A 25,813-nucleotide genomic window follows, 5' to 3' on the forward strand; every position below is an offset into this window, starting at 1 on the left:
GACATCAAGATACGAACCTTATTGTTAACAATGGCTTCAGAGTCATCAAAGACAAAGTCTCCATCGTAGCTCCGGGCAAAACACACGAGGGAAGCAAAACCCACGAGGAACTTCGCCCAGAAGGGAGGAAGAACAGAGGATGGGATGATGTGGTCCAGACTGGCGTCCCACTCGGCCATCCTGACAGCTGCTCCCCGCCGGCCTCTGGGTCCAGCATTCTGCTGGCTAGAAACCTGCGGGAAAAGTGACACGACATCAGTACTCATCAGCGCCTTGGGAGGAGGTTTGTAGTGTAGGTGGGCTTCCCAGGTGGCACTCGTGGTAAAGAACCCGCCTGCCAATACAGGAGAAGTAAGAGACACAGGTTCGATCCCTGGGTCAGGAAGATCCCTTGAAGGACGGCATGGTAACCCAGTCCAGTATTCTTACCTGGAGAATCCCATGGACAGCGGAGCCTGGCGGGCTGCAGTCCATGGGGTAGCAAAGAGTTGGACACAACCAAAGCAACTTAACACACATGCACACATCAGTAGGCATGTTTACCCCAAGTGAAAAAGAGCTCGATGGTCAATTATTTATTTATGCTGTGAGTTTATAGGGTGTGATCCTAAACTGCTTTAAGGGGTGCTTTCAAACCTCAAGTGGGCAGAACCATCACCTTGGGCCCAGGGAGCTTCTCCTGGGCCCAGACACAACCGACCATGTCAGGAGTCTTTGGGTTTCTGATGCTGGATTATCCCTGAGAAACATTGATTTAAGCGAATCCTATGTTTATCAGCCCCAGAAGGCAGATCATTTTTACAGTCCTTGAGCCAGTTTACAAAGCTAAAAAAAAAAAGTTACCATCTTGCTTCATGCAATCAAGAAAAATCAATACATATTCATTATTGGGTCTCAGCACAACAATCATGTGTGTTTGTATGTGTGTGCGCGTGAAGCATGGTCCTGGTTGTGAAAGAGCTTACGGTCTCTCTGCAGAACACAGACACTGCTGCCCATTCAATGAAAATCTGGGAGAAAGAGGAGTTTAACAGAGGTGAGGTGGCAGGCACATGCCCGTGGTTCCCACCCAGGGGACAGACAGAGCAAGGAGGCCCCACTGCAGACAGATGCTGGGGACAGCGTTGTTCCAGCATTGTTAGGCTGTGTCCTAAAGGAGACTGGGGGGGTCCTCTTCTAGGTGAGGACATGACCTTCAATGTTGGTGAGGGAGTCACGTTATAAAGTTATGTGTGTATGTCTGATGGGGGCATCCTTCTGGCCTAGTTATCAAGTTATAAGGACACTTATTTTAGCTTTTCTTTCAAATAGGCAATACATTAAAACGAAATGCTATCTCCCAGCCTTGCCATTTCTTACTTCGGTGGCCTTGCGTGTGCTGCCTATCTTTGAGTGCATGTCCTGTGCACTCAGCAAAGCAAAAGAACTTTCCAGCAGTTGCCTAGGAACTTCCTAACCTGGAATTCACCAAGTATGAAACCACCTCCCCTCCCCATCACATTGTATCTGTCCCCATGCCCACCACACCTTCAACAGGCACCCTCTTTGGTTTTACCAGGATCTTGTCTAGGTCTAATCCTCCCTGACTTTGGCCAAGTTACTTCACCTCTCTGGGCCTCAGTTTCCTCACCTCTAAAATGGGGATGATAAGTAGGCCCACCTAACATGGTTGTCACGAAGGTTAAGCAGGACACCCACCGAAAGTGCCTAGAACCACGGGGTTTAATGACTGTCAAAGGAAGGTTAACTGTTATTACAAGTACTTTCTTCAAGGAAGAAGAAAGCACATTCATTTGAGAATAATTTGAGAATCCCCTGGAGCGTCTGGTTGACCAGTAATAAGCAAGGCTCTCATCTTCCCTACTAAGGGAGCAGCCCCACTCCTTCACACTGAGATGGAAGAAAATTTCAGGCCCTTAGAGTGGGAGGCACTTTAGATGTACAGATTACCCCTGAACAACTCAGTGGTTAGGGGCACTGACCCTCCTCACTGTTGAAAATCTAGGCAGAGCTTTTTATAAGTTTGTATCTGCAGTTCCTTGCCATCCAGGGACTCAACTAACCACAGACCAGGTAGTCTTGTTTTTTTTGGCTCCACTGCATAGCATGTGGGCTCTTAAGTTTCCTGACCAGGGATCAAACTTGCGCCCCCTACAATTTTGTTTTTTCAGTTTTTTTTTCCCTCAGTACTGAGGTCTTTACTACAGAAAATAATCTGCATATAAGTGTACCCACACAGTTCAAAATCATGCTTTTCAAAGGTCAACATGAGTTTGAACCTGTATTTGTTTCCAGGTCTTCCAGGGAATACCCAGATGATGGAATCAATGAGAAGTCAGCCCAAGGGACCACTGGACGTCACGGGCCTCTTTTCCGCAGCCCTCTGTCTGAGTGAACGTGCCGAGGACCCAACAACAGTCAATGGGACCCTCTCTTCTATGGCAGCACTGTTCCTGTCCAGGCCCGGGGAAGGGGATAAACCTATCACCCCCCAGAGGAAGGGCTTTGCAGCTCTCGTGGAACTGGGCCCTCTAGCTTTTCCACCTGAGGTAACTCATTTGTAACTCATGCTTTCAGCAAGTACAGGGGGAATATTCCAGCCACTGTGTGTCACTTTTTCCCCCCCTTTTCACTGAAAGGATAAACCACTGGTCAAATCCAAATTACAGCTGCAAACACAACAGAGGTCACCACGCAGGCCCCAACCACTGTGTCCGTATTTGAGCTCCAGAAATTACTCCTGCTACAAGTGAAAAAAGATTGAACAGTTAGGAAGCTACCCTGACGTAATACGGAGGGAATACAAGAGTTCTTTAGTTCAGAAAGTGAATATGAAGGAAAGCAAATGGTTTATATTAGTTTCATATCAATCTTAAATGTGAAATGGAGCTGTGAGCTGACAGACGGTCCCATAACTGATCTTCGTGTTGTCTGCTTCAGGTCCAGATATTTGAGTTTCATGTTCAGTCGCTCAGATGTGTCTGACTCTTTGCGACCCCATGGACTGCAGCACGCCAGGCTTCCCTGTCCTTCACCATCTCCTGAAGTTTGCGCAAACTCATATCCATTGAGTTGATGATACCAGTATTTTACAAGCGGATCTCTCAGGTGCAAATGGCCCTCTAGGAAGAGTACCGCATCGGGAACTCATTTGTGCTCCTGAATTAGTTGCTGCGGCAGAGGATGAGATGGTTGGATGGCATCATCAACTCAAAGGACATGAATTTGAACAAACTCCGGGAGATGGTGAAGGACAGAGGAGCCCGGCGTGCTGCAGTCCATGGGGTCGCAGAGTCAGACACAACTTAGCGACTGAACAACATTAGTTGCTGGCCTCCCTTTTCATCTCAGATTGTCTGTAACACACACTAGTGCTTTTGGTACTCAGGCAAGGGCTGCTGAGATAGACAGAAGGCAGACTATAGACCCGAACATCGGGACCAGGCCCAGACTCTTGGGGGGGTCAACAGGATGGATAAGCCCATCTCAGAAGGGCTCCCCCTCTTCTCTGGCAGGGACATCAGGGAGCCTAGATTCTGCCCTGCTCCCCATCCTGGCTGATTCTTCCCTCTTCATTGCTGCTTCCCTTCCCTGGTCCAAGATCCCCACTTCTCTGCTGCCCACAAGGACACTCACAAATGCCCTTTCCATTTAAGGCCTGATTGCTAATGGGCAGAGTAGGGTAGCTCAGAAAATACTGTGGCTCAGCAAATGCAATTCTGCTACAGCGTGTCAGGAACCTTAGTCTAGCCCAGAGGTTAACAGCACAGGCCCTGTGGGCAGACAGACTTGGATTTGCTACCTACATGACCTTGAGTTGCCTGGTCTTTCCAAGAATCCATTCCTCATCAGCACCATAGGGTACCAGGAGGTTGTGCTAAGGATTAAACAAGAGCATATATGGAAACAATGGGTTCCCACTACTGTTATTATTGGGCTTTCCTTGTGGCTCAGCTGGTAAAGAATCAGCCCACAATGCAGGAAACCTGGGTTTGATCCCCGGGTTGGGAAGATCCCCTGGAGAAGGGAAAGGCTATCCACTCCAGTATTCTGGCCTGGAGAATTCCATGGACTGTATAGTCCATGGGGTCCCAAAGAGTCAGATACAACTGAGTGACTTTCACTTCACTTCATTATTCTGCAGAGATTAGTTCCCAGTGGCCCAGTCCCTGACATCCTGTCTTGGGATCACCCATGTTGCCATCATGTTGCTGAAGCTCCAATATTTTGACCACCTGATGCAAACATCTGACTCACTGGAAAAGACCCTGATGCTGGGAAAGATCGAGGGCAAGAGGAGAAGCAGGTGGCAGAGGATGAGATGGTCAGATAGCATCACTGACTGAATGGACATGAGTTTGAGCAAACTCCAGGAGATAGTGAAGGACAGGGAAACCTGGCATGCTGCAGTCCATGGGGTCACGAAGAGTTGGAGACGACTGACTGACTGAACAACACGTTGCCGTCAACTTTTATTCCTGAGGATGGGCTAGCCAACCAAGGCCAGCAGTAGCCCATCAGGTAACCTGATGCAACTGAGAGAAGGGCACCCTTCTTTTGGGCAGATCCAGGGCACTGGCTCTGTGACCAGGCATCTGTATATCCTGCATAAACCATGTGGCTGAACACATTAATCCTCCTCCTCCAACAGTGAAAGTGAAAGTGAAGTCGCTCAGTCGCGTCCCACTCTTTGTGACCCCATGGACTGTAGCCTACCAGGCTCCTCAGTCCATGGAATTTTCCAGGCAAGAGTATTGGAGTGGGTTGCCATGTCCTTCTCCAGGGGATCTTCCCAACCCAGGGATTGAACCCGGGTCTCCCACACTGTAGACAGACTTTACTGTCTGAGCCACCATGGACTTTTTTTCTGCAAGGATCGCAGGCAGGCTGGAAGCTCAGGTACAAGAAGCTCTGCCAGCATGAAGTGGCACCTGGAGGGAGACAGGTCCCTTCCGCCTTTTTGTACCAGGAGAAGGAAAATGGCAAGCCAGTATTCTTGCCTGGGAAATCCCATGGACCAGAGGAGCCTGGCGGGCTATAGTCCATGGGGTCACACGACTGAGTCAGACACGACTGAGAGACTAAACAGCAGCATGAACCAGGAAAAGGTGCAGATTCTGTTTCTCTCTGGATGGGCCCTGGGCGGCATCACCCCATTGGTCTTCCCCAGGGGATGTCCTCCTGCCTGCGAGCCCTGGCTCCTGGGCCATGGAGGTCTGCCTCATGAACAGAGAAGGAAGGAGCAACATCATGGCCTCAGGTTCAGCCCACGAAGGGCACGTTAGTCCCACCAGTGACCACACTGCTGATCGGATTCCTGCCCCTATCCCGTGCTTACTCCCCACTGCGTTGAGAATTCACTAGCGCCTGTATGTAGTTAGATTTGGAACTGAAGCACAAGCCTCTTTATTTTCAATATCTCATACTCCTTATACCAAGCTTCTATTTTCAGCGGGTTAAAACCAATCAATCAATCGTCAATGAAAAGGGCAAAGAGGCCTCAGAGAGGGCAGCCATCCCTCAAAAGCAAACATACAGCAGTCACTGAGCTCTGAACCCCGGGGACGCGGTGACGCCTGCCACACAGCCTGGACTGCAGTAAGGGGGTGACAGATCAAACTTACACGATCCCTGGAAAAATCAGCAGTGAACACCTACTGGAAAATATTCTTCCAGCGGCACTGAAGGGCCTTCTGGCCTCAGACTGGCCTTTCCAGCTCATCAGTATTGATCCATCCACACACCGGTTGCCCTCTGCCAGCCTGAGATGAGACAGGCCGTTTGGAAACCAGAAGAAAGAACACAGCCGTTCCTGACCCAGCACCTGGAGACCAGAGCTGGCTGCTCCTCTCTTGGGGCCCCCAGGGCACTGGAGACTCATCTCTCCCGCCCTCCCCCCACGCAGCGCCGAACACAATGCTACTCCAAGTAGCTTCCTCTTCGGATCACCTTCTCGGTTTAATTCAGTAACGCTCGAGGGCCAGGTCTGCCGACAGCAAGAATGAATGCGGGAGGTTCGACATTCCCAGTTCCACTGTCCCAGAAAGTTTCCAGCTGGCTAGCTTGTAGCCATTTTCCCATCGAAGTCAGCGGGTGACACTTCACCCCACCTCCCTCTGGGGCGCCCCAGGCGCAGTCGGGGCTGCGGGGACAGGGGACAGGGAGGGGGGTCCCCGTGAGTCCTCCCTGTTAACTGTTTCTCAAGAAACACTCCCCATACATCTGCGCTCCAAGAGAAAGAGCAGCGTGGGATGACTCACGGGGCTCTGGCTAGCTCGTTCCTCTAACTCCTTTCTTTTGTGTGCGGTTAAAAAAAGAAGGAAGAAAATACGCACAGCCTACAGACACAACATCAACAAGACGAGAAGCCCCGCGGAGTTCGCAGGAGGTGAGGCGGCGGCTGCGCCACCCGCTCGGCTTCCCCAAACTCCACGCCCGGCGCAGGGAAGCGGCAGCTCGGTGGTGGCCCCGGGCGCCCCGGCCCAGGGCACGCCGCTCGGCCGGGCAGCGAGCGCGGGGAGGCTGGCACTCGCGGCGCGGCCAGGGCGCCGCCTTTCCCCCTGGGCGGGCGGCCAGGCGGGCCGGCTGCGCCCAGCCATCGCTTGCGCGGCGGCCAGCTGGCGGGTGGCGCGGGGGCCCGCGGCCAGGTGTCCGCTCCGGGGGACGCGCCAGAGGCGCCCGTGCGCCCGGGGTCGACGGGGAGCCCGCGCTGCCGGGGCGGCGGTGAGCGCGCCCTCCACCACGCCGCGCCCTTTGTCCCGCGTGCCGCTGACACCCGGGCGCACGGCGCCAGGGCCAGCATCCGCCGTGACCCCGGCCCCGGCCGCAGCCCGGGTCCCGGAGCCAACTCCTCCAGCCGCGCCGCCGCCGGGCCCGGCTCGGACTGACGGAGCTTGGGGCGCGGCGGGCAGTGGGGACCTCCCGGGTCCGTTCGGCGCCCAACTCTGCTTGTCCAGCCGCGGCGCCCTCGGCCCTGCAGGGGCCGCCCCGCGTGTTACCTGCAAGGAGCCCGAGCGGCGGCCGCATCTCCCCGGCCGACGCGGGAAGTCCGGAGGCTACGGGCGCCTGCCCCGAGCTGGGCAGGGGGAGGGGCCGCGCGCGCCGCGCCCCCGCCCCCCGCCGCGTCCCCCCGCCCCGCGCCGCGCGCGCTCGCCCGCACCGCCCGCAGCTCCCCACGCGCGCGGGCGCCCCCCTCACACCCCGCCGCCTCGGCCCGCCCCCTCCTCGCGGCCATTGGCTGCACCTGCCGTCACTTTCACGGGCGCCGCCGGTCCCTCTCGAGCTCATTGGCTGGCGCACCGGTGACGTCCGGCCAGAGGGAGCGAGTCGCGGCGCAGCGAGCCGCCAGGGGCTGAGAGGCGGACTCGGAGCGAGAGGAGGAAGCCGAGTCCTGGGCGCTGTGTCCCGGGCGAGGCCCAGGCGGCGGGAGGGGGCGGCGCTAGCCTGGCCCCGGGCGGCGGGCTGCGGGGGCCACCGCGGGCGTGTACCCTCTTCCCCCCTGCCCCTCGTGGCCCTGGAGCCCGTTCCCGGCTTGTCCGGCGCTCCTCGCGCTGCCAGTGGCGCTCGGCGGAGCGGTGCTGCCGCGTCCCTGCAAGAAAGGGAGCTGGATCGCAGCGACCCGGACGATCCAGACTTCCTCCTGCCTGGGAGGAGTAGAGTGTGTGTCTCAACTTTCTGCGTCTCTAGAAAGACCCGATGAGACTGCGTTCTTCCGTCCAAGGCCCTGCTGCTCCCCCGCCTTTGTTTTTAGCAGACCCTCTTCCACGGCTCTTGTCTCGCATCTCCTGCTGACCCACGAACCCTGCCGGCTCCTGCATCCAAGTCATTTTTGTCCTGAACTTCCGCCCCCAACCACATTGCCACTCCGCGCGTTTCATAACCCGCATTCTTAGTAGATTCCTCTGCCTCCCGTGTCAAAAAAAAAAAAAAAAGAAAGAAACTTTCTCCACTTTCTACTGCCAAGCCTCCGAAGTGTTAGTCGTTCAGTCGTGTCCGACTCTTTGAGACTCTATGGACTGTGTAGCCTCTGTCCATGGGATTCTGCAGGCCAGAAGAGTGGGTGACCATTCCCTCCAGGGGAATCTTCTGGACCCAAGGATGGAAAGTGAAAGCCGCTCAGTCGTGTCCAGCTCTTTGCGATCCCATGGTCAGTAGCCCACCAGGGATTCTCCAGACCAGAATACTGGAGTGGGTGGCCCATTCCCTTCTCCAGAGGATCTTCCCAACCCAGGGATCGAAGCCACGTCTCCCGTATTGCAGGCGGATGCTTTACCGTCTGAGCCACCAGGGAAATCTCAAACCTACAAAGCTACTGCTGTTACTAAAAAAACAGATTCTGAACCCTCCGTCCATTCTGCTTTTCCCCCAGTATCACAGAATCCTGTCTTAGCTCAGTATCTCCCTCTTCACTGGACCCGAGTCATAGGCATTTCATGAGCCCCAAACCTTCCTCCCCTCCAGGTGCCCTTCCAGCTGCCCCTCTGCCTTGCTCCTACTCTCTGTAGCTGAACTGGTTGAAAGGTTGTTGGCCCACGGCCCACGCTTCTTTAGTCTCCCAGATCGCACTCAGTTCTTGATTTCTGCATTCCACTGAACCTGTCTTGGCTACCTGCAGTTAGTAATACAAAGAACACTGTCCTACTTCGTTCTACCTAATCTCTTGGCAAAGTTCATTCTTCCTTCTTAGAACACTCTGGTAAGAGTGATAATCCGCCTGTTTCCCCCCCAGTCTCCTCGGCTTGCTCTGGGTCTGCTTCTTGATAACATCCAGGTGATGTGTTTTAAAGATCTCAGCCCTTTGCTCAGAAGCCACAATTTTTCGCTGCATGATTTTTTTTTTTTCTTTTAATTCTGAGCTCAGATCAAGTGTAGAAACCTTCATAGTTATATAAAGTTCTGCAGTAAAAACTTTTCATCATTGCTCAGAACTGATCAGCCTTTCATACATGTACACCCACAACCAACTCTCACTTACCCACCAATAAGCCCCTTAATTATCCAGTCACCTTTACACACACACTCCCAAACACACACACACCCCTTATTTTAAATTATTTTGCTTCTCAGAACTACAGAGATCATGCATCAGGTACACCGGGTGGTCTTCTGATGCTCAGATTTGGCTACTTTCATCACTGATCCACTTTAGTAAGAGCAGATCTCAGAGAATCGCTGCATGATTTAACACACTGCCAACATTTCAGTGAATATCTTCCAAATTTACAGTTCTGATCCTTCCTTCTCTGAGCTCCAAACCCGTGTATCTAGATTCCTATTCAGCTTCTCCCCTTGGTTGTCACCAGAACCTTGAATGGAACTCATGCAAAGTGAGAGGTGAGCTCTCACTGCTCGCTCCTCTTCAGGTCTCCCTGGCATGGTGATGCGTCCAGTACTTCCCCAATCTGCCATCACCCTTGGTATGTTAACAAGTCACCAAGACTCTACTTGTGACATGTGGATCAAATCTGAACAATCCTTTTCACTGCCGCGTTTAGTGCTACCTAACCCACATTCAGTGATGTCACACTGGTAGATTGCGGTCAGCCACTGTGGGAGTGTTTCAGTTCAGTTCAGTGGCTCAGTGGTGTCCGACTCTTTGCAACCCCATGGACTGCAGCATGCCAAGCTTCCCTGTCCATCACCAACTCCCGGAGCTTACTTAGACTCGTGTCTGTTGAGTTGTGATGCCATCCAACCATCTCATCCTGTGTCATTTACACCATGGAAATTGGCAAACACAAATCGGGCTCAATTTGATGTTTTGCCCACTGTCTTCTTTGCTAGATTTAAGAAAGTGATGGAGGAAATAATAATGCAGATGAAACTTAAAAATGTGTTGCGCTTATTGATGACATGAAAAAATCTTAATTTGATGGGCTTAATTTGTACAAAGGTGAGACATAGTTGAACAGATGAGATATCAGATTTAATGATAATGAATGTATTGGGAAAAGAGCAGATTGAGATGCAATTCCATTTGTGAAATCATGGCTGAATTATAAGCATTGGTTGGATATAGACACAACCCCTTAGCAGAAATCGACAAAAGTGTTCCATGAGATTCCATCAACTACCAGCACAGCTGGTGAAGAATCCGCCTGTAATGCAGGAGACCCTGGTTCAATTCCTGGGTTGGGAAGTTCCCCTGGAGGGATAGGCTACCCACTCCAGTATTCTTGGACTTCCTTGGTGGCTCAGACGGTAAAGAATCCACCTGCAATGTGGGAGACCTGGGTTCAATCCCTGGGTTGGGAAGATCCCCTGGAGGAGGGCAGGGCAACCCACTCTAGTATTCTTGCCTGGAGAATCCCTATAGACAGAGGAGCTTGGCAGGCTACAGTCCATGGGGTTGCAAAGAGTACAAGCATTGTTTGGTTATAGACACAAGCCTTTAGCAAAAATCAACAAAAGCGTTTCATGAGATTCCATCAACTATGTAGAAGTTGCAGGAAAAAGAGTATTTGCCTGCTTTTATCATTACTTGCAAACTGCGTGTTACAATCCTTTATGTCATTTGTAACATTTATAATATGTACACCTGTGTGTGTGCATGTGTGTGTATGCGTAGGCATATATCTTTATTGTCTCCAGAGAACAAGTTGCTAAGCATTTACTAACATACTCAGTTCAGTTCAGTTCAGTTGCTCAGTCGTGTCTGACTTTTTGCGACCCCATGAATTGCAGCATGCCAGGCCTCCCTGTCCATCACCAACTCCCAGAGTTTACACTGGTTGACATAAATTTTCCAGTGAGTGAATGGTGAAAACGAAAGGTTATATTTAGCTTTATGACTATCTTTCAATTCTCTATAGACAATACACTCCTTACTTCCAAACTCCAGGACGATTCCCTGCTCCCAGTGTTCTTAGACTGAAGGCCCCATTGCTGCTGCCTGACCTGGCCCCTTATTTGCTGCCCTTGAGTTATCTCCTGGCCCTGTCACCTCTGTTTCCTGAGCTGAGTCACGCGGGCCTCTTCTAGTCCTGGAGGGCGCTCTGCTCCTGTCCATCTTGGACTTTCACATACCCAAAAGTGCTCCCTTCTGCTCACCTCCATGATACTCCACTAACTCTAATTCATACTCAGGTCTCTATGCAAATGTTCATTGCTCAGAAAAGCCTTCCTTGCATTCTTTCTTTCAACACCCTTAGGTGCCTCTGAATATACTCTCATAGTTCTTATCTCCACTGTTGCTATCTAACCATGTGAACATTATATCAAGCCCATCTCCATCATTAGACTTCCATGGAAGCAAGGACCACATCTGTCTGAACGACTGAACGCCTTGCAGACAGTCCACGGTGTCTCTCAGAGAGAAGTACATTTCTGAAAGTCATTCTGATGTTACTGGCAGTGTTTGGAGTCAGAATTGGAATCTCCTGGCTTAATCCAGGGGTGTTCTGCTCCATGAACTGCTGAGCTAGCCGTGATCAAAATGATTTCATACCATGTCCTGAGCACGGCGGCAGGCTCTGTGGAGAATATAAAGATAACCAGGGTGCTGATTCTGCCTGTCACAATCTTACGGTTTAATAAGAAGTGTAAGCTGCAGAGAATGTCTCCCTGCTGCTGGGCCATCCACTGACCCCTACCCCCCAGCCCCAGCCCCTTGGGTAGGAGCCCCGGGGTCACCACACTCACAGAAAGTTCATGTGTGCCAGGCACTGTGCGGATGCTTTGCAGTTGTAATTTTATTTTATATTTTAAAAAAGACTTATTTAATTTTTTGGCTGTGGTGGGTCTGCTGCTACATGCGGGCTTTCTTTGGTTGCAGTCTCTAGTTCGAGTTTCTCTTTCTTTGTTATGGTGCCCGGGCTTCTCATTGAGGTGGATTCTCTTGTTGCAGAGTAGGGGCTCAAGGTACGCGGGCTTCAGTAGTTTTGGCTCATGGGCTTAGTTGTTCTGGGCACGTGGAATCATCCCGGACAAAGGCGCGAACTCGTGTTCCCTACATTGGCAGATGGATTCTTGTCCACTCGACCACAAGGGAAGTCCCCCATCAGTATGTTTTATCAGGTGGCACTTGGAAGAGCAGAGTATCGAGGGAGATTTTTATTTTTTTAACCTCTCCACGCAGCATGCGGAATCTTAATTCCCCTGTCAGGCATGGACCTGTGTCCCCTTGCATTGGAAATGCAGAGTCTTAACCACTGGACCGCCAGGGAAGTCCTGAGAATTTTATTTTTAACACATAAAAGATTTAAATTTGTTTTTTTGCTGAGAAGTAAGAACCAGAAGAGAGGGAGAGGCTGAAGGGGAAGAAGAAAAAATAAATAATATGGGTCATGGTCTCTTAAAACTAAGAAAAAACGTAACCCAGAGACAGGTTGGAATGGATACTTCTTTTCCCATTGAGCTAAAAAGAATTTAATGATGCTAAATAACATGAACTTCCCATTCGTGCACTGTCTACTTTTTTTGAAACATCTTATATTTTGACCTGTTCACCCACATTAACCAGTTGGCAGTCTATCTGCTCTCTCTTAAATTAACTGCCTCCTATCTTTATTTCTCCTGAGTGTTCCTCTTTTCAAGAGACTCACGATCATTTCTATTTTTAGAATTCTCTGATTTCTGTAAGAGTTGTGAGAACTTTTGTAGGTCAATCAATATTTGCCTGGTATAGAATTTTTTTTTTTGGTATTTTTATATGGATAAAAAATTGCTTTCAAAAGAATGCCAAAGGGTTTCATTTGCTTAATCTTAGAGCATCATATTTTTAACAAAGCATTGTATTTACATGATATTTCTATAAATTTTCATTTTTAATGTGCGTTTTCAACACTAGGTATGTAGCCATAAATTAAGCAACAGAGCTTGTGTACCCTATGTGGTTATATTTGAACCTAAACTTTAAGTCGTAAAATAATTGGTGAAAGCAGTGTGATATTAGAGGAGGAAATAAATAGCTAACACAGACAGCTTGCTCTGTGCCCGCAGCGTCCTAGGCATGTTGTATATATTAACTCAAATAGCCCACCAGGCTTCTCTGTCCATAGGATTTTCCAGGCAAGAATACTGGAGTGGGCTGTCATGCCCTCCTTCAGGAGATCTTCCTGACCCAGGGATCAAACCTTTGTCTCTTAATGTCTCCTGCATTGGCAGGTGGGTTGTTTTAATGCTAGTGCCACCTGGGACACCCTAATGTATAACATATTTACTGTATAAGGTAGATCAACTCTTACTACCCCGCTATTGATAGATGTGGGCCTTGGGACACAGCAGAGTTATGTAACAGCTGGACATGGCAGAGCTGTGAGGTAAGGTCAGACAGCCTGGCCAGGAACAGGTCAGGATTTATCCGTTCACTCTCTTGCCCTGACATGGCCAAGAATTTCAAAACCTGCATCTTTATTTCCTCAGCCTTTGCCGTCTTCCTGCATCTTATCCTCTTCTCTTCATCTCAGCTGTCTTACCTTAAATCTCTATTTAAAATAAATATTATGCTAATATAACAGTAAACAATAATAACAGTTAATCTTCACTGACAACTTAGCATGTGTCATGCTTTCATGGATTATTTTATATGAACCTAACATCCACCTGGAGTTTGCTATTATTACTGATTTTACGGATGTATGGGCCAAATGAGTTGATGTATATAGCATGCCTAGGACGGTACGGGCACAGACAAATATCTCCACCAGGTATCACACATATATAAAACATTCTGATATAACTTTGCTGAGTTTGAGCTAAAACTGGTTAATGTCATTCAGGACAGTAAAATTGTAACCTTTTGACCAGACAGAAACGACTTACATTTCCAGTGGACAAGGTCTACAGATTAACATGTAAATTCACAGAGATGGAACTCTTACCTAATAGTAAATAGAGAAAGCAACTACAGGGATCCCCTAAAAAAGTCAGTAATACGTGGCTGAGCCTGTTAAACAATGCCCCGCGTGTGCTAGCTCCCAGGGCTGTTGTAAGAAATTACCATAAACTGAATGGTTTAAAACCACGTAAACTTTATTCTCTCACAGTTCAAGAGAAAAGAAGTCTGAAATCAGCATGTCACCCCCACTGGTTCCTTCTGGAGGCTGTGAGCAGGGGACCAGGCATCTCTTCGAGCTGCTAGTGGTGCCTGGCGATCCTTGGTGTGGCTTGGCTTGTAGACGCACCACCCCAGTCTCTGCCTCCGTCATCACATGGAGTGGGTTGCCATTTCCTTCTCCAATGCATGAAAGTGAAAAGTGAAAGTGAAGTTGCTCAGTCGTGTCTGACTTGTAGCGACCCAATGGACTGCAGGCTACCAGGCTCCTCCGTCCATGGGATTTTCCAGGCAAGAGTACTGGAGTGGGGTGCCATTGCCTTCTCGAAGTCTAGGGTACAGTTGTGTCCAAAACCAAGAAGCCATAATTGCCAACTGGACATCTATCAAACATGGTGGTCCCAGAGCGAGAGTGCTTGGCTTAACCTGCAAAACTCAGGTTTTCCTCTGCCTGGTCTTTGGGGGCTGAGCAATTCAACTTTGAATTCTTGGCACTGAAATGTCAGGTATATGGAAGATTTCCAGAAGAAGATAATGACATTTCTAATGAATAGGGCAGGTGATGACTCAAGCAAGAAATGAGGAAAATAACATGGATAATGATCTTGATTTTCTCCAGGTTGACAAAGTAGCTCAACCGGTTACAAGGCTGTCAGTGACATTTTTGCATGATTTTCTTCTTGTTTCAAGTCACCACTAGGGGAGTGAATCCTTCCTTCCCCCCTTCTTGTTATGAAAACTCTGGCTTCCTGCCTACAATTGTGTCATTCTTATTTCTGGAAAAACATTCAAGAGAGTCGGGTAAAATGATCTCATTGAGAACAAATGATGACACACATTCTGTTAGTATTCTGTTAGTTTTCTTTTGGCATTTGCCAAAGTGCACTTTGCGTCTTTTTCTCTTTTTTTTACAGCATTTGTTTTATAAAAGGCAGAGACGCTGTCATCCCTATGGAGTAACTGATACAGAAAAGGTCTAAGTGTAATCTGGAGCTGTTGCAAATGCTGTCATTGTTGCTGTCTTGGTAGCTCTTTTCAAAATTAGCTTTATGTTTAAAAATGTTACTTTTCATAAAACATTTATTATGAAGCAGAATAATAAAGAGACAAAACATCAGAAATTCTGCCTCACAATGGTGACCATGTTGGTGCATACAGATCCTATATGTACATGGTTTTAATAAATGTATACTATATATGTACATGGTTTTAATAAATGTGTACTATATATTTATACATTGGGTTTCCCTTGTAGCTCAGTGGGTAAGGAATCTGCCTGCAATGCAGGAGACCTGGGTTTGATCCCTGGGTCGGGAAGATCCCCTGGAGAAGGAAATGGCAACACACTCCAGTATTCTTGCCTGGAGATCCCATGGACAGAGGAGCCTGACGGGCTACAGTCCATGGGGTTGCAAGAGTTGGACATGATTTAGCAACTAAACCACCACCACATTATACATATTCTGTAACCGACATCATTACCTAACAATTTGTGATGGTTATCTTTCCATTTCTGTAAATCTAAGATCTAGAAATCACTTATGATGGTTGGAGATTATCAGGTTGTCCATACCATAATTTGCTTACTTTCCTATTGAAGGTCACATCGGTTGCTTCCGATTTTCATCCTTATAAACAATGCTAAATATCTTTGTGCCTACATTTTCACATTTTGCGATTATTCTATTAAGATAAATTCCTTGAAGTGGGATTGCTAGTAAAAATATACAAACATTTTGCAAAAAGATTTCTAGAAAGGTTACATCCATTTATATTTCTTGCAACAGTCCGTGGAAATCTATTTCTCCATATCTTGCCCAAATATGTTTTATCCATATACTTCATCTCTGCCAGTTTGAGAGGCCAGGAAAGTTTAATTTTGTTTCAAAAATGTTACAAATACCAGTGAACCATGAGTAAGCTGTGCTCACAGCTTCTCCTGCGTTTAAGGTTGAAAGAACTTCTTTTCTTCCTTCTCATAGTTCATCCTCTCCCCTCTCTTTCTTCCTCTTCTCCTTCCTCTTTTCTGGACTCCTGGTTCTTCTCTCCTGCATCCCTTCGTACAGGAGATAAAATGATCCATGATGAGATTCCCAGTCATTTTATTAGATCGATGGAATAGCTGTTCTAAGTCCAGAGAATAAATTACCTTATTGCAGAACTGTGCCTCCTGAGTCCATAAAAATAAGTGTTAGCTGACGGTGGAAATGATTTCATCAGTTGATTAACACTTTCGTTAAACACCTATTTTCTGCAAGGCACTGAGCTAGCCGATGGGCAAGAAAGAAAAGATACATGAAAGGGGTTCTTCTCACTTTAGTTCCTCTCCCATTTTTGTTCTGAGCACCTTGTGTATAATTGTGGTCACTCTCGTTCTAGTGTGTTAATTCAAACATGTTTACGGTGCTCCCAGCGTATCAGCCACTTAAGAAGCAGGCGCCTATAGGAAATGCCTTTCTTTACACTCTTTCCTTGTTTCTGTTTCCCAGGGCCATGGTAACAAAGTACCACAAACTGGGGGCTTAAAACAATAGAAATATATTCTTTTGTAGTTGTGGAAGCCAGAAGTCCAAAATCAAGGCAGTGGCTCCTTCTGAAGCCTCTAGGGGAGGATCCATTGTCGCCTCTTCCAGTTTCTTGTGGCTCCAGGCTTTCCTTGGCTTGTAGCAGCATCACTCCAGGCTCTGCCTCTGCCGTTTCATCACTGTCTTTTCCCTCTGTGTCTGTCTGTATCCAAATGTTCCTCCTCCTTACAGCAGAGACTGACTCAACATTGTAAAGCATTTATTCTGCAATAGTAAAATAAAAAAAGAAGAGGAAACAAATGTTCCTCTTCTTGTAAGGACTCCAGTCATGTTGGATTAGGACCCATCCTACTCCAATATGGGAGCTTTGCTCAGTTGCTTCAGCTATGTCCAGCTCTTTGTGACCCCATGGATTGTAGCCCACCAGGCTCTCCTGTCTATGGGATTTCCCAGGCAAGAATACTGGAGTGAATTGCCATGTCCTCCTCTAGGGGATCTTCTCAACCCAGGGATCAAACCCACAAACTTGTGTCTCCTGCACTTGCAGGCACATTCCTTACCCCTGAGCCACTTCAGTGTAACCTCATCTGAACCTGATGATATCTGCAAAGACCTTATTCCCTGGTGGCTCAGATGATAAAGAATCTGCCTGCAATGTAGGAGACCCGGGTTGGATCCCTGGGTCAGGAAGATCCTCTGAAGAAAGGAATGGCTACCCACTCCAGTTAGCTTGCCTGGAGAATTCCAAGAACAGAGGAGCCTGGTGGGCTACAGTCCATAGGATCAAAAAGAGTCAGACATGACTGAGCAACTAACATTTTCACTTTTGTTATTTACAAATAAGGTCACGTTCACAGGTACGGGGATTAGGATTTCAATGTGTGTTTGGGGTGGGTGGTCACAATTCAACCCACAGCTCCTCTTTTCTTTCTCTTCCTTCCTTCCTTTTCCTTCCCATGACATACTGCTGCTGCTTACTGGCTTCAGTCGGGTCTGACTCTGTGCGACCCGATGGACTGTAGCCCACCAGGCTCCTCTGTCCATGCGATTCTCCAGGCAAGAATACTGGAATGGGTTGCCACGCCCTCCTCCAGGGGATCTTTCTGACCCAGAGGTCAAACCCAGGTCTCCCACATTGCAAGTGGATTCTTTACTGTCTGAGCCAATGGGGACGTCCAAGAATACTGGAGTGGGTAGCCTATCCCTTCTCCAGGGACTGAACTGGGGTCTCCCGCATGACAGGCGGATTCTTTACCAACTGCACTACCAGGGTAGCCCCTCCCATGTGTAACTTTCCCGTCTTCTCCACACGTCGGAATCCTACATCTTGAGTCACCTCCACCACAGACTGGCCTCCCTTTCATTTCTCCAGCTGCAAATCGAATCCTATGTCTCTCAGAGGTGATGCTGGCTTCCCTGGAGGTGGGTCCCAGGGGCCCAGAGGTACACAAAGAGGGGAAGAAGCTTAGGCAAGTGTCTTTAGAGTCACAAGTGTCTTAGTAATTGCTTTCTCTCTGCCACTCTTCCAGTGTCCAACAGTCTCGAACATATCACCCACTGGTAAAAACTCTGAAAGGCAAGAGCTGAGAAAAAAAAGAAGGAAAATAAGGCTGAAGACATTCTCTAGATAATTACAGTAGGCAATTAATCTAATTAAGCCAATATTATTCAGTCCCTTTCCTAAGACCTGCCAGAATGTTATCAGATTTCCATGAAGTGTAGCAGCATATTAAAAAAAAAAAATAGAAAAGGATTATAGCTCTTAACCTTGGCAACAAAACTTACAGTAAATCCATCAATTCCATCTCATTCTCTCTCTGTTTGTTCCAGCGGGTCCTGCCTTTATCAACAGCAGGGGTTGCAATTGGACAGTACATCATTGGTGCCTAATGCTTGCGTGATTCCAATTAGATCAACCATCAGAGCTGATTTAAGTGCCAACGTATACACTTTATCAAGCTGAGCCAGCTTCCAGTCTGGAAGAACCAACGCCTCTGGTGTCGGCTGTCTTCCCTCAATCACACAAGAGTGGGGGTTATGCTCCGATCTTAATGGACACTCACGTATTATCTCTGTTGTTGATGGATGCTCTGTTCTCCTGTGGGTCTCTCCCACAGAAAGGGACACCCGTGGACCTTAGCACCCTGATTTCTGGCATCCTGGGTGGGAAGATGAAGATGGTCATATTATGGGGACCTGTTTCAAGCCACCACCTGCAGGCTGTAAGCCAACTCCCAGGCAAGTAAGAAAGGCTGGCCTGTTGGTTTGCTGGAGCTGCCAGAGCAGAATACCACAGACTGAGTGGCTTAAACAAGACATTTATTTTCTTACAACTCTGGAGGCTGCAAGTCTGATGAAGGTATCAGCTACTTTGCTTTTTTCGAGAACTTTCTCTGTGGCTTGCAGATGGCTGCAGACTGCAGTGTCCTGTGGTGTTCGTGCACACCTCTGGTGTCTCTTTGCGTGTTCAAATGTCCTTTCCTTTGCCTTTTTTAAAAAAAAAATATTTATTTATTTAGTTAGTTAGTTAGTGCTGGGTCTTTGTTGCTGCGTGTGGGCTTTTCTCTAGTTGCAGCGAGCAAGGGCTCCTCTCTGGCTGTGATGTGTGGGCTTCTCTTCCGCAGAGCACAGACTCTAGGGTGCGTGGGCTCAGGAGCTGTGGCTCCCGGCCTCTAGAGCACAGGCTCAGTAGTTGTGGCACACAGGCTTAGGTGCTCCATTTCATAAGCATTCTTCCTGGATCAGGAATCGAACCTGTGTCTCCTGCACTGGTCAGCGGGTTCTTTACCACTGAGCCACCAGGGAGGCCTCCAAATTTCCTTTTATTGTAAGGACACCTGCTGGGCTGCCCGCTCCCCCTTAAACCACAGATGCCCATGTCTCTGGCTGGGACCGGAGGTGCTCTGTGCCCAGTCCACTCAGCTGATCACCAGGGCTGGCTGGGTCCATGCCTTTTTTTATGTGCGTGTGCGTGTGCGTGCGTGTGTGTGTATGCGCACTCGTGTGTTGGCTTGTTGACATTTTCAATCTGAGCCATGAAGCTGGTCAGGATTCGGGCAGGTGGAGATGGGAAGGCCTTGCCTAGTGAATTGGATAGGATGCCAGGCAGGGAAGTGGGTGAGGCAGGCCCTGTCCAGCCTCCACCCGAATCCTCCCGGGGCCTCCATCTTTTCTCTTCTCCCACCCCACCCTCACCCCCATACAAACTGTGGTGTGTTTTGCGTCCAACAGCTCTGTGCCTGGGACTATGAGAGGCCTGCCTAGGGGTTCCCCCAGCAGCTTTGTCTCCTCACACAGAGCTCCCCAAGTACTGGAAGTGAGCGCTCATCTTCCCCCACCCCCCCGCCACCCAGCCCTCTGCCAACCACCTGTTACTGGAATGGGAAGGTCCTGAAAACTTTCCCTTGAGGCTTAATCTAAACTTCCCTGCCCAGGTCAGCCCCTTCCTCCTCTGCTCCCCTGTGTTGGAAATCACCCCTCTTCCAGGCTTTTTCCCCCTCTCCTGTCTAGGTCCCTCAGTAAGTCACCTGCATGTGAATTCTCATCTTATCTTTTATGAAGCCCACATAAGATGTTAGGAATGTGTGCAGGGAAGAAGCATAGCTCGCTTTAACTGCAGAGAAGAAAGGTGAGCCAGGACCATGTTACAGATGGCTTTGAATGCCAGGCAAAGCAGGAAGGAAGCTAGAAGCAATAAACCAGCTCCAAGGCTATTTTAATAATCCCGAGTTACCGAAGGCTTCAAATAATTTGTAGGATGTGGCAGCAGGTGGTGAGGGATGGGGTGCACATGAGGGGTTCCGGAAGCTGGATTGGTTGATATGGAAACTGACTCCCAGGATGAGAGAGAAGAAGGCATCAAAACTGATGCCAAGTCCTGAGTCTTGGTGTCTGGAGAGGCGAGGCGCCAGGCACAGTAATGGGAAACGCAGAGAGGAGGGCTGATATAGAAGGACATGGTGAATTCGGTCTCTGATTATGGCCTGCCACACTGAAGTCTCACGTTTTAACCCAGAATTAATGTTTCCTTCCCTTGCATGCTTCTTGATTTATCTTTCAGGTGCAGACAATTCTTTCCAAGTCATCATCTTACCTAATTTTTAGATTGCTGTGGCTTAATTGGCGTTTGATCGTTTTTAGCCCCGGCTCTTCAACATCAAGGGAGAGTTTACAGGGGGGAAAGAGAAGAAAGATCTCGTTGCAGGGGCGGTAAGTTAACACAGAGCTGTGTATTGGCTTCTTTTCTAGGTTCTTCAGTGGCAGGCACTGCGTTTAGATAACACGTAATGTCAACCCAGCAGTCCGCTGCAGAGAATTGAGCTCTTAGATGATTACATTTAACATTGGGGCTGAGTGTTTCCTGCATATTTAAAAGATGAACTGTGTCCTTCTTCATGCTCCTAGGAGACACTCATCAGTTTGCAGAAGCAGAATGGGTGAACTTGTAGACCCAGAAATTCTGAGCAGTAACGACACAGTATAACCAGTGTATCGCTGAAATCATTTTTCTCAGACACGATACTGTGCTTTAGTGTCAGTGTTAATCTCAAGGCTGTATTTTGCTTGGGAATATGAGCCCCGGTACTACGAAATAGGGAATACTCAAAGGTGCTTGCTTTCAATCTACACACAAGTTAAATGGACCATCCTGGAGTGGAGGGGCCCCTGGGGTTTCTTTCTCTCCAAATTTACTGGTTCCTCCTGTTGGATGATGGTGCTAACGTCCGAGCAGCAGCTCTCTGACTCTCTTGTTTTAGAAAAGAAGGACCAAACCGCAGAAGGAATGGATGCCTTAATTAAATTATTCATAAATTGATTTAGACTCACTGACCCTTATGTGCTAGACACAGTGCTCAATGCTAAACACTCGGGTCACACAGATGAAGTGTGGTCCCCACCCGGGGGGATTGTAGGCTACTTGAGGTTTCAGATGTGAAATGGATGATCTCAGTCCAGCTTGCTCTGGTACCTGGAGGTCTCACTTGGCTGCAGAGAGGAGGGAACCCTCGGGTGGTTATTGGAAAGCCCATTCTAGGTCTCTCTTCCCACCTGCGTGTTTCAGATGGAGCTCAGATTGAGCACACCTTACATCAGGCCCTTCTGAGAGAAGATTCCTCAAAAATTCAGATAGAGTATAAGTCTATGACCCAGCAACTGCACTCCTAGATGTTCATCAAAGAGGAAGGAAAATGTGTCCACACAGAAACTTATTGCAACATCATTCATAAAAGCTAGAGGGTGGAAGCAACACAAATTCCTGTCGCCTGATGAATGGACATGCGGATGTGGTCTCTCCATAAAGTGATATCCGTAAAGTGGATAGGACTCAGCCAGACACAGAAATGAAGCCCTGACATAGGTGACAGTGTGGATGGATGAACCTTGAAAGCTTGAGGCTAAGGGGAAGAAGCCAGACACCAAAGGGCACGTATTGTTTGCTTCCATTGATATGAAACGTCCAGAATAGACAAATTCAAAGCGACAGAAGGCCGATTGTGGTTGCCTGGGGCTGGGGGGAGGGGAATGGAGAGTGACTGCTTATTAAGGTACAGCGTTGCCTTTTGGGGTCATGAAAACATCTTGGGACAGGACCGAAGTGATGGTGAACACTAGTGTATTAAATGCCACTGAATTGTACTCTTCAAGATGGTGAATTTTAGGTGCATGAATTTTAGTTCACATATGTATAGAGAGGGGCTCAGTGGTGAAGACTCCGCCTGTACTGTAGAAGCTTCAGGAGACACGGGTTTGATCTCTGGGTCGGGAAGATCCCCTGGAGGAGGGCATGGCAACCCACTCCAGGGTTCTTGCCTGGAGAATTTCATGGACAGAGGAGCCTGGCGGGCTAAGCCCATGGGGTCACAAAGAGGCGGACACAACTGAAGCGAGTTAGCACGCACACACCTACTGTGCTTGTTTTAATGCTCTCTTGCTGCTGTCTTGAAATTTTGAATCATGTTTAAACAAGCAACACTATCTCTTAATTTTGTACAGGGCCCTGAAAATTATGTAGCTGGTCCTGGGTGGGAGAATTTACAGAAATTGGCAAATACCACAAATCAGGGGTTTCCCCTCTAGGAAAGGTGCTTTCCAAGGTGTGATCAGATGTGGAAGGGAACGTTAGGGGAGTCAGAGGAAACTGTCTGTTAAGTTCCTGGCCTAGATGATAAGACGATAGTGAGTTATGAATCCACTTATTACTGTATCAGAGAAATATGTGATGACTGCCTCTTCTACATCAGGGACTTTGCAAAGTCTAGGAACTAAAATGGGTCCTTTGCGGTGGTCTCCAACCTTTTTGGCACCTGGGACCGGTTTCACGGAAGAAAATTTCCAACGGCCTGGGGGTGGGAGGGATGGTTTCAGGATAATTCAAGCGCATTACACTTATCATGCACTTTGTTATTATTACATCAGCTCCTTCTCAGATCATCAGGTATCAGATCCTGGTAGTTGGGGGCCCCTATTTTAGAGAATGGCACCCAGTCTCACGTGGCTGAAGTTGGGTGCTTCTTGGGGTGTGGAGATGAGACCAAAGAGGTGATGCTGAGTGGGTGCCAATCACCAGGATCATGGCTAAAATTTTGCTTTATTTGGCAAGTGGTGGGGAACCACTATAGGCTATAGGCAGAGTAATGCTATGCCTAGATTTTCATTGTAGAAAAATCCTCTTTGTGAGGGTGGGAAGTAGACTGGAGTCAGGGGACCAACCAAGATGCATTTAGGATGCATCTAGGATGGGGCTGAGAGTGGCTTGGCCTGCTAATGTGGTAGCAGTGGGGAGAAAGAGAAGAGAGCTGAAATGTTTAGGTAATAATGGCAGAATTTGATGTCTGGATGTGGGAAATGAGGGAGAGAGTCAGGGAGAGTCAGGTTTCTGGTATGGATGTCTACATAGGAAAACACAGAGAAAAGCAGTTCAAATATCACTGAAACATCTCTTTTGTCCCTGAAACTGTTCTATCTTATTTTGCTTAGAGAGGGTGTGAAAGTCTCACATAGGCAATCAAAATCAAGACACAAAAATGTATAATTCAATGAAAATCTGCTCCAGGAAAAAATTATACCCAGAAAATGTTGGTTCACAAGTGCATCTTGTTTTTAAGTCAATGTGGGAAATGTAGACAAAATTCAGTTTCCTAACAACAATAAAATATGGATGGACAAACCCAATGTCTCATGGCCTGTTGCCTTAAGTTGGACAGAACTCAGGCCTGGGAAGATATAGGAAGATAATGGAAGGATAGAGATGTAATTGAGGGCAGACTGGTCATAAGTGAAATTTAGAGGTTTAGCATGTGGAAGGGAGCCTTGCTTTAAATGGAAGTTTGTGTGATATCATCCCTTTAGAATTTTGTTCTAAAGGGAAAAATAAACCCAATGACTGTGCTAAGGAAAATGAAATGTATTCAATTCACTTCCACAAGTAGGTATGGATTCAATTTTATTTTTAAAATATGTTTGTCTTAGACCCTGTACATTGAAATATAAAGAGTTAGTTTCTGCCCTCAAGGAGCTTATCATCATGAGTTGAAACAGTCAGCTCCAATACATGAGAGACAGTATGCAAATGAACAATGGCCAGACGTGTGGTGTAAAATTAAAAAAAATAACATTCTGATCCCAAATCTTCAGCAGCCAGCTCAGGAAACCTGTCCGCTATCTACAGTAACCAGCTCAGAAAGACAGCCTGCTATCTGTAAGTTAGACTTGTAGAAGTAAGAACGCTATTTCTAGGAACCAGGCCAGGAAGACAAACAATAACAGCTATAAGGAACAGCCCCAAATGGCCAGGACTTGATTCCTATTTGACAGTTTCCTTGTTTTTTTTTTTTTTTCCCTCTACTTCCACCTTCTTACCAATCAGAGAAAGCCAAATAGACGCCCTAACCTATCACATGGGAGCCCTGTTCCTCGTTGGCCCACCCCCAGCTTCCCAGGCCAACAGCCTCCAATTAGGGAGGAGCCCTCCCTTTTCTCTCTGAGGCTCTCCCAGCCCCTGCCTGTCCTGAGTTTCTGCCAGAGGCAAGTGGTGGCGGTTGATTCTCTTGCTACAACAAGCACTAGATAAACAGTCTTTGCCTGTTCTCCTTTGGATGATCTTCATTTATTTCCCCAGAGAGAAGGCAGAATAAAGTCAATGCCAAAAATACCTAAAAATTTCACACTGTGGGGAAATAAAGGAAAGAGTAATTCACTCTGTTGGAGAAAACTGGGAAAGGCAGAGTTGCAACAATCAGCTAAAAAAACACCCATACACTCCTAAATAACTTCTTCTTTTAAGTTCTGGGACATTAATGCTAAAGTAAAGTGAAGTTGCTCAGTCGTGTCTGACTCCTTGCAACCACATGGACAGTAGCCTGCCAGGCTCCTCTGTCCGTGGGATTTTCCAGGCAAGAATACTGGAATGGGTTGCCATTTCCTTCTCCAAATGCTAAAGTAACTTGTAGACTTTTCACAAAGGGCAAGATGCTGTTCAACCTCTGAAGGGAAAGAGTAATCCTGGCACATTCGGTTTAGATCCGCCCTCCTGCTCAGACTCGAAGACAAACTTGAATCACTGCAATTGACAGGCGTTCATCTAAACTTCAGGGACTCTGTTGGATGTGAGCATAAACTGTGGTTTGGGTGAGAAAGGCTGTGTGGTTTTGTTACTATTGGCTAAATAGCATTTTGAGATATTTATGGGTTTTCAGCCCAGTTTCTCCCCTTTATTCCCCTTATTCAGACAGGCAACAGAAGCTAATATTCCTTGTTCAGAGAAAGCTTGTGACTGATTGATTTGTTATCGAAACATAAACCCATTGAAGAAATAAGGCTGTCAATCCCTGAGGGGAACTTCCAATAAGAGGATTCTGCTTGAAGAGCTGGTGAATCAGGAGAGAGAGGTGCAATAGAGGTCCCCCTGATCTCCTGAGCCACTTCACACCACGGATTAGAAAGAGTTTGGTAAGAAGAGAGGAGAAGCTGGGCGTCTTTGAGGTGAGGGTCCTGCTTATGGCTTCCCAGAGGCACTGGAGGACCCCAGGCAGGAGGGGCGGTGGCTCCACAGCTCCTGTGGGCAGGTGGAATCCCACACGTGGACGTCAGCAGCAGAGCTCCATGGCCAGCCCGACATTGCAAAGAGAAGAAGATGTCTCAGCCATAATCTGGGTGAACCCCCCAATGCTTGTCCAGAGGGCTAGTCCCAGAACCGTCAAAACTCCATAGCCTTTCTGCTTTTTAATTTAAATTTATTTGGCCAAGCCAGGTCTCAGTTGCAGCACGTGGAATCTTTCGTTGTGGCATGTGAACT

General features: G+C 48.0%; 1 protein-coding gene and 2 non-coding genes across 7 annotated transcripts in view; all 3 read right to left on the reverse strand.

Moving 5' to 3' along the window:
* TMTC4 (transmembrane O-mannosyltransferase targeting cadherins 4) overlaps positions 1–7,165 on the reverse strand; it is a 58,481-nt gene extending 51,316 nt beyond the window's left edge. For 3 of the 5 annotated variants that reach the window (XM_043892478.1, XM_043892477.1, XM_043892476.1), the window contains exons 1-2: positions 6,999–7,164; positions 18–233 (exon numbers count right to left, since the gene is read on the reverse strand). In XM_043892478.1, coding sequence (XP_043748413.1) covers positions 18–179 — 162 coding nt within the window. In that variant the 5' untranslated portion in view covers positions 180–233; positions 6,999–7,164. Of the gene's footprint in view, positions 1–17; positions 234–6,998 lie in introns of all 5 variants that reach the window. The other 2 variants (XM_043892475.1, XM_043892474.1) reach the window with 2 other exon arrangements.
* A 1,686-nt stretch (positions 7,166–8,851) lies between these two features.
* LOC122687149 lies at positions 8,852–8,923 on the reverse strand. Its single transcript, XR_006339049.1, has one exon. It is a non-coding gene; the product is annotated as a small nucleolar RNA U2-30 (small nucleolar RNA).
* A 137-nt stretch (positions 8,924–9,060) lies between these two features.
* On the reverse strand, positions 9,061–9,140 carry LOC122687150. The gene has a single exon (XR_006339050.1). It is a non-coding gene; the product is annotated as a small nucleolar RNA U2-19 (small nucleolar RNA).
* Between the last annotated feature and the right edge of the window lie 16,673 nt (positions 9,141–25,813).

The sequence above is a fragment of the Cervus elaphus genome, chromosome 30 (assembly GCF_910594005.1).
Source record: "Cervus elaphus chromosome 30, mCerEla1.1, whole genome shotgun sequence".
Classification (NCBI taxonomy): Eukaryota; Metazoa; Chordata; class Mammalia; order Artiodactyla; family Cervidae; genus Cervus; species Cervus elaphus.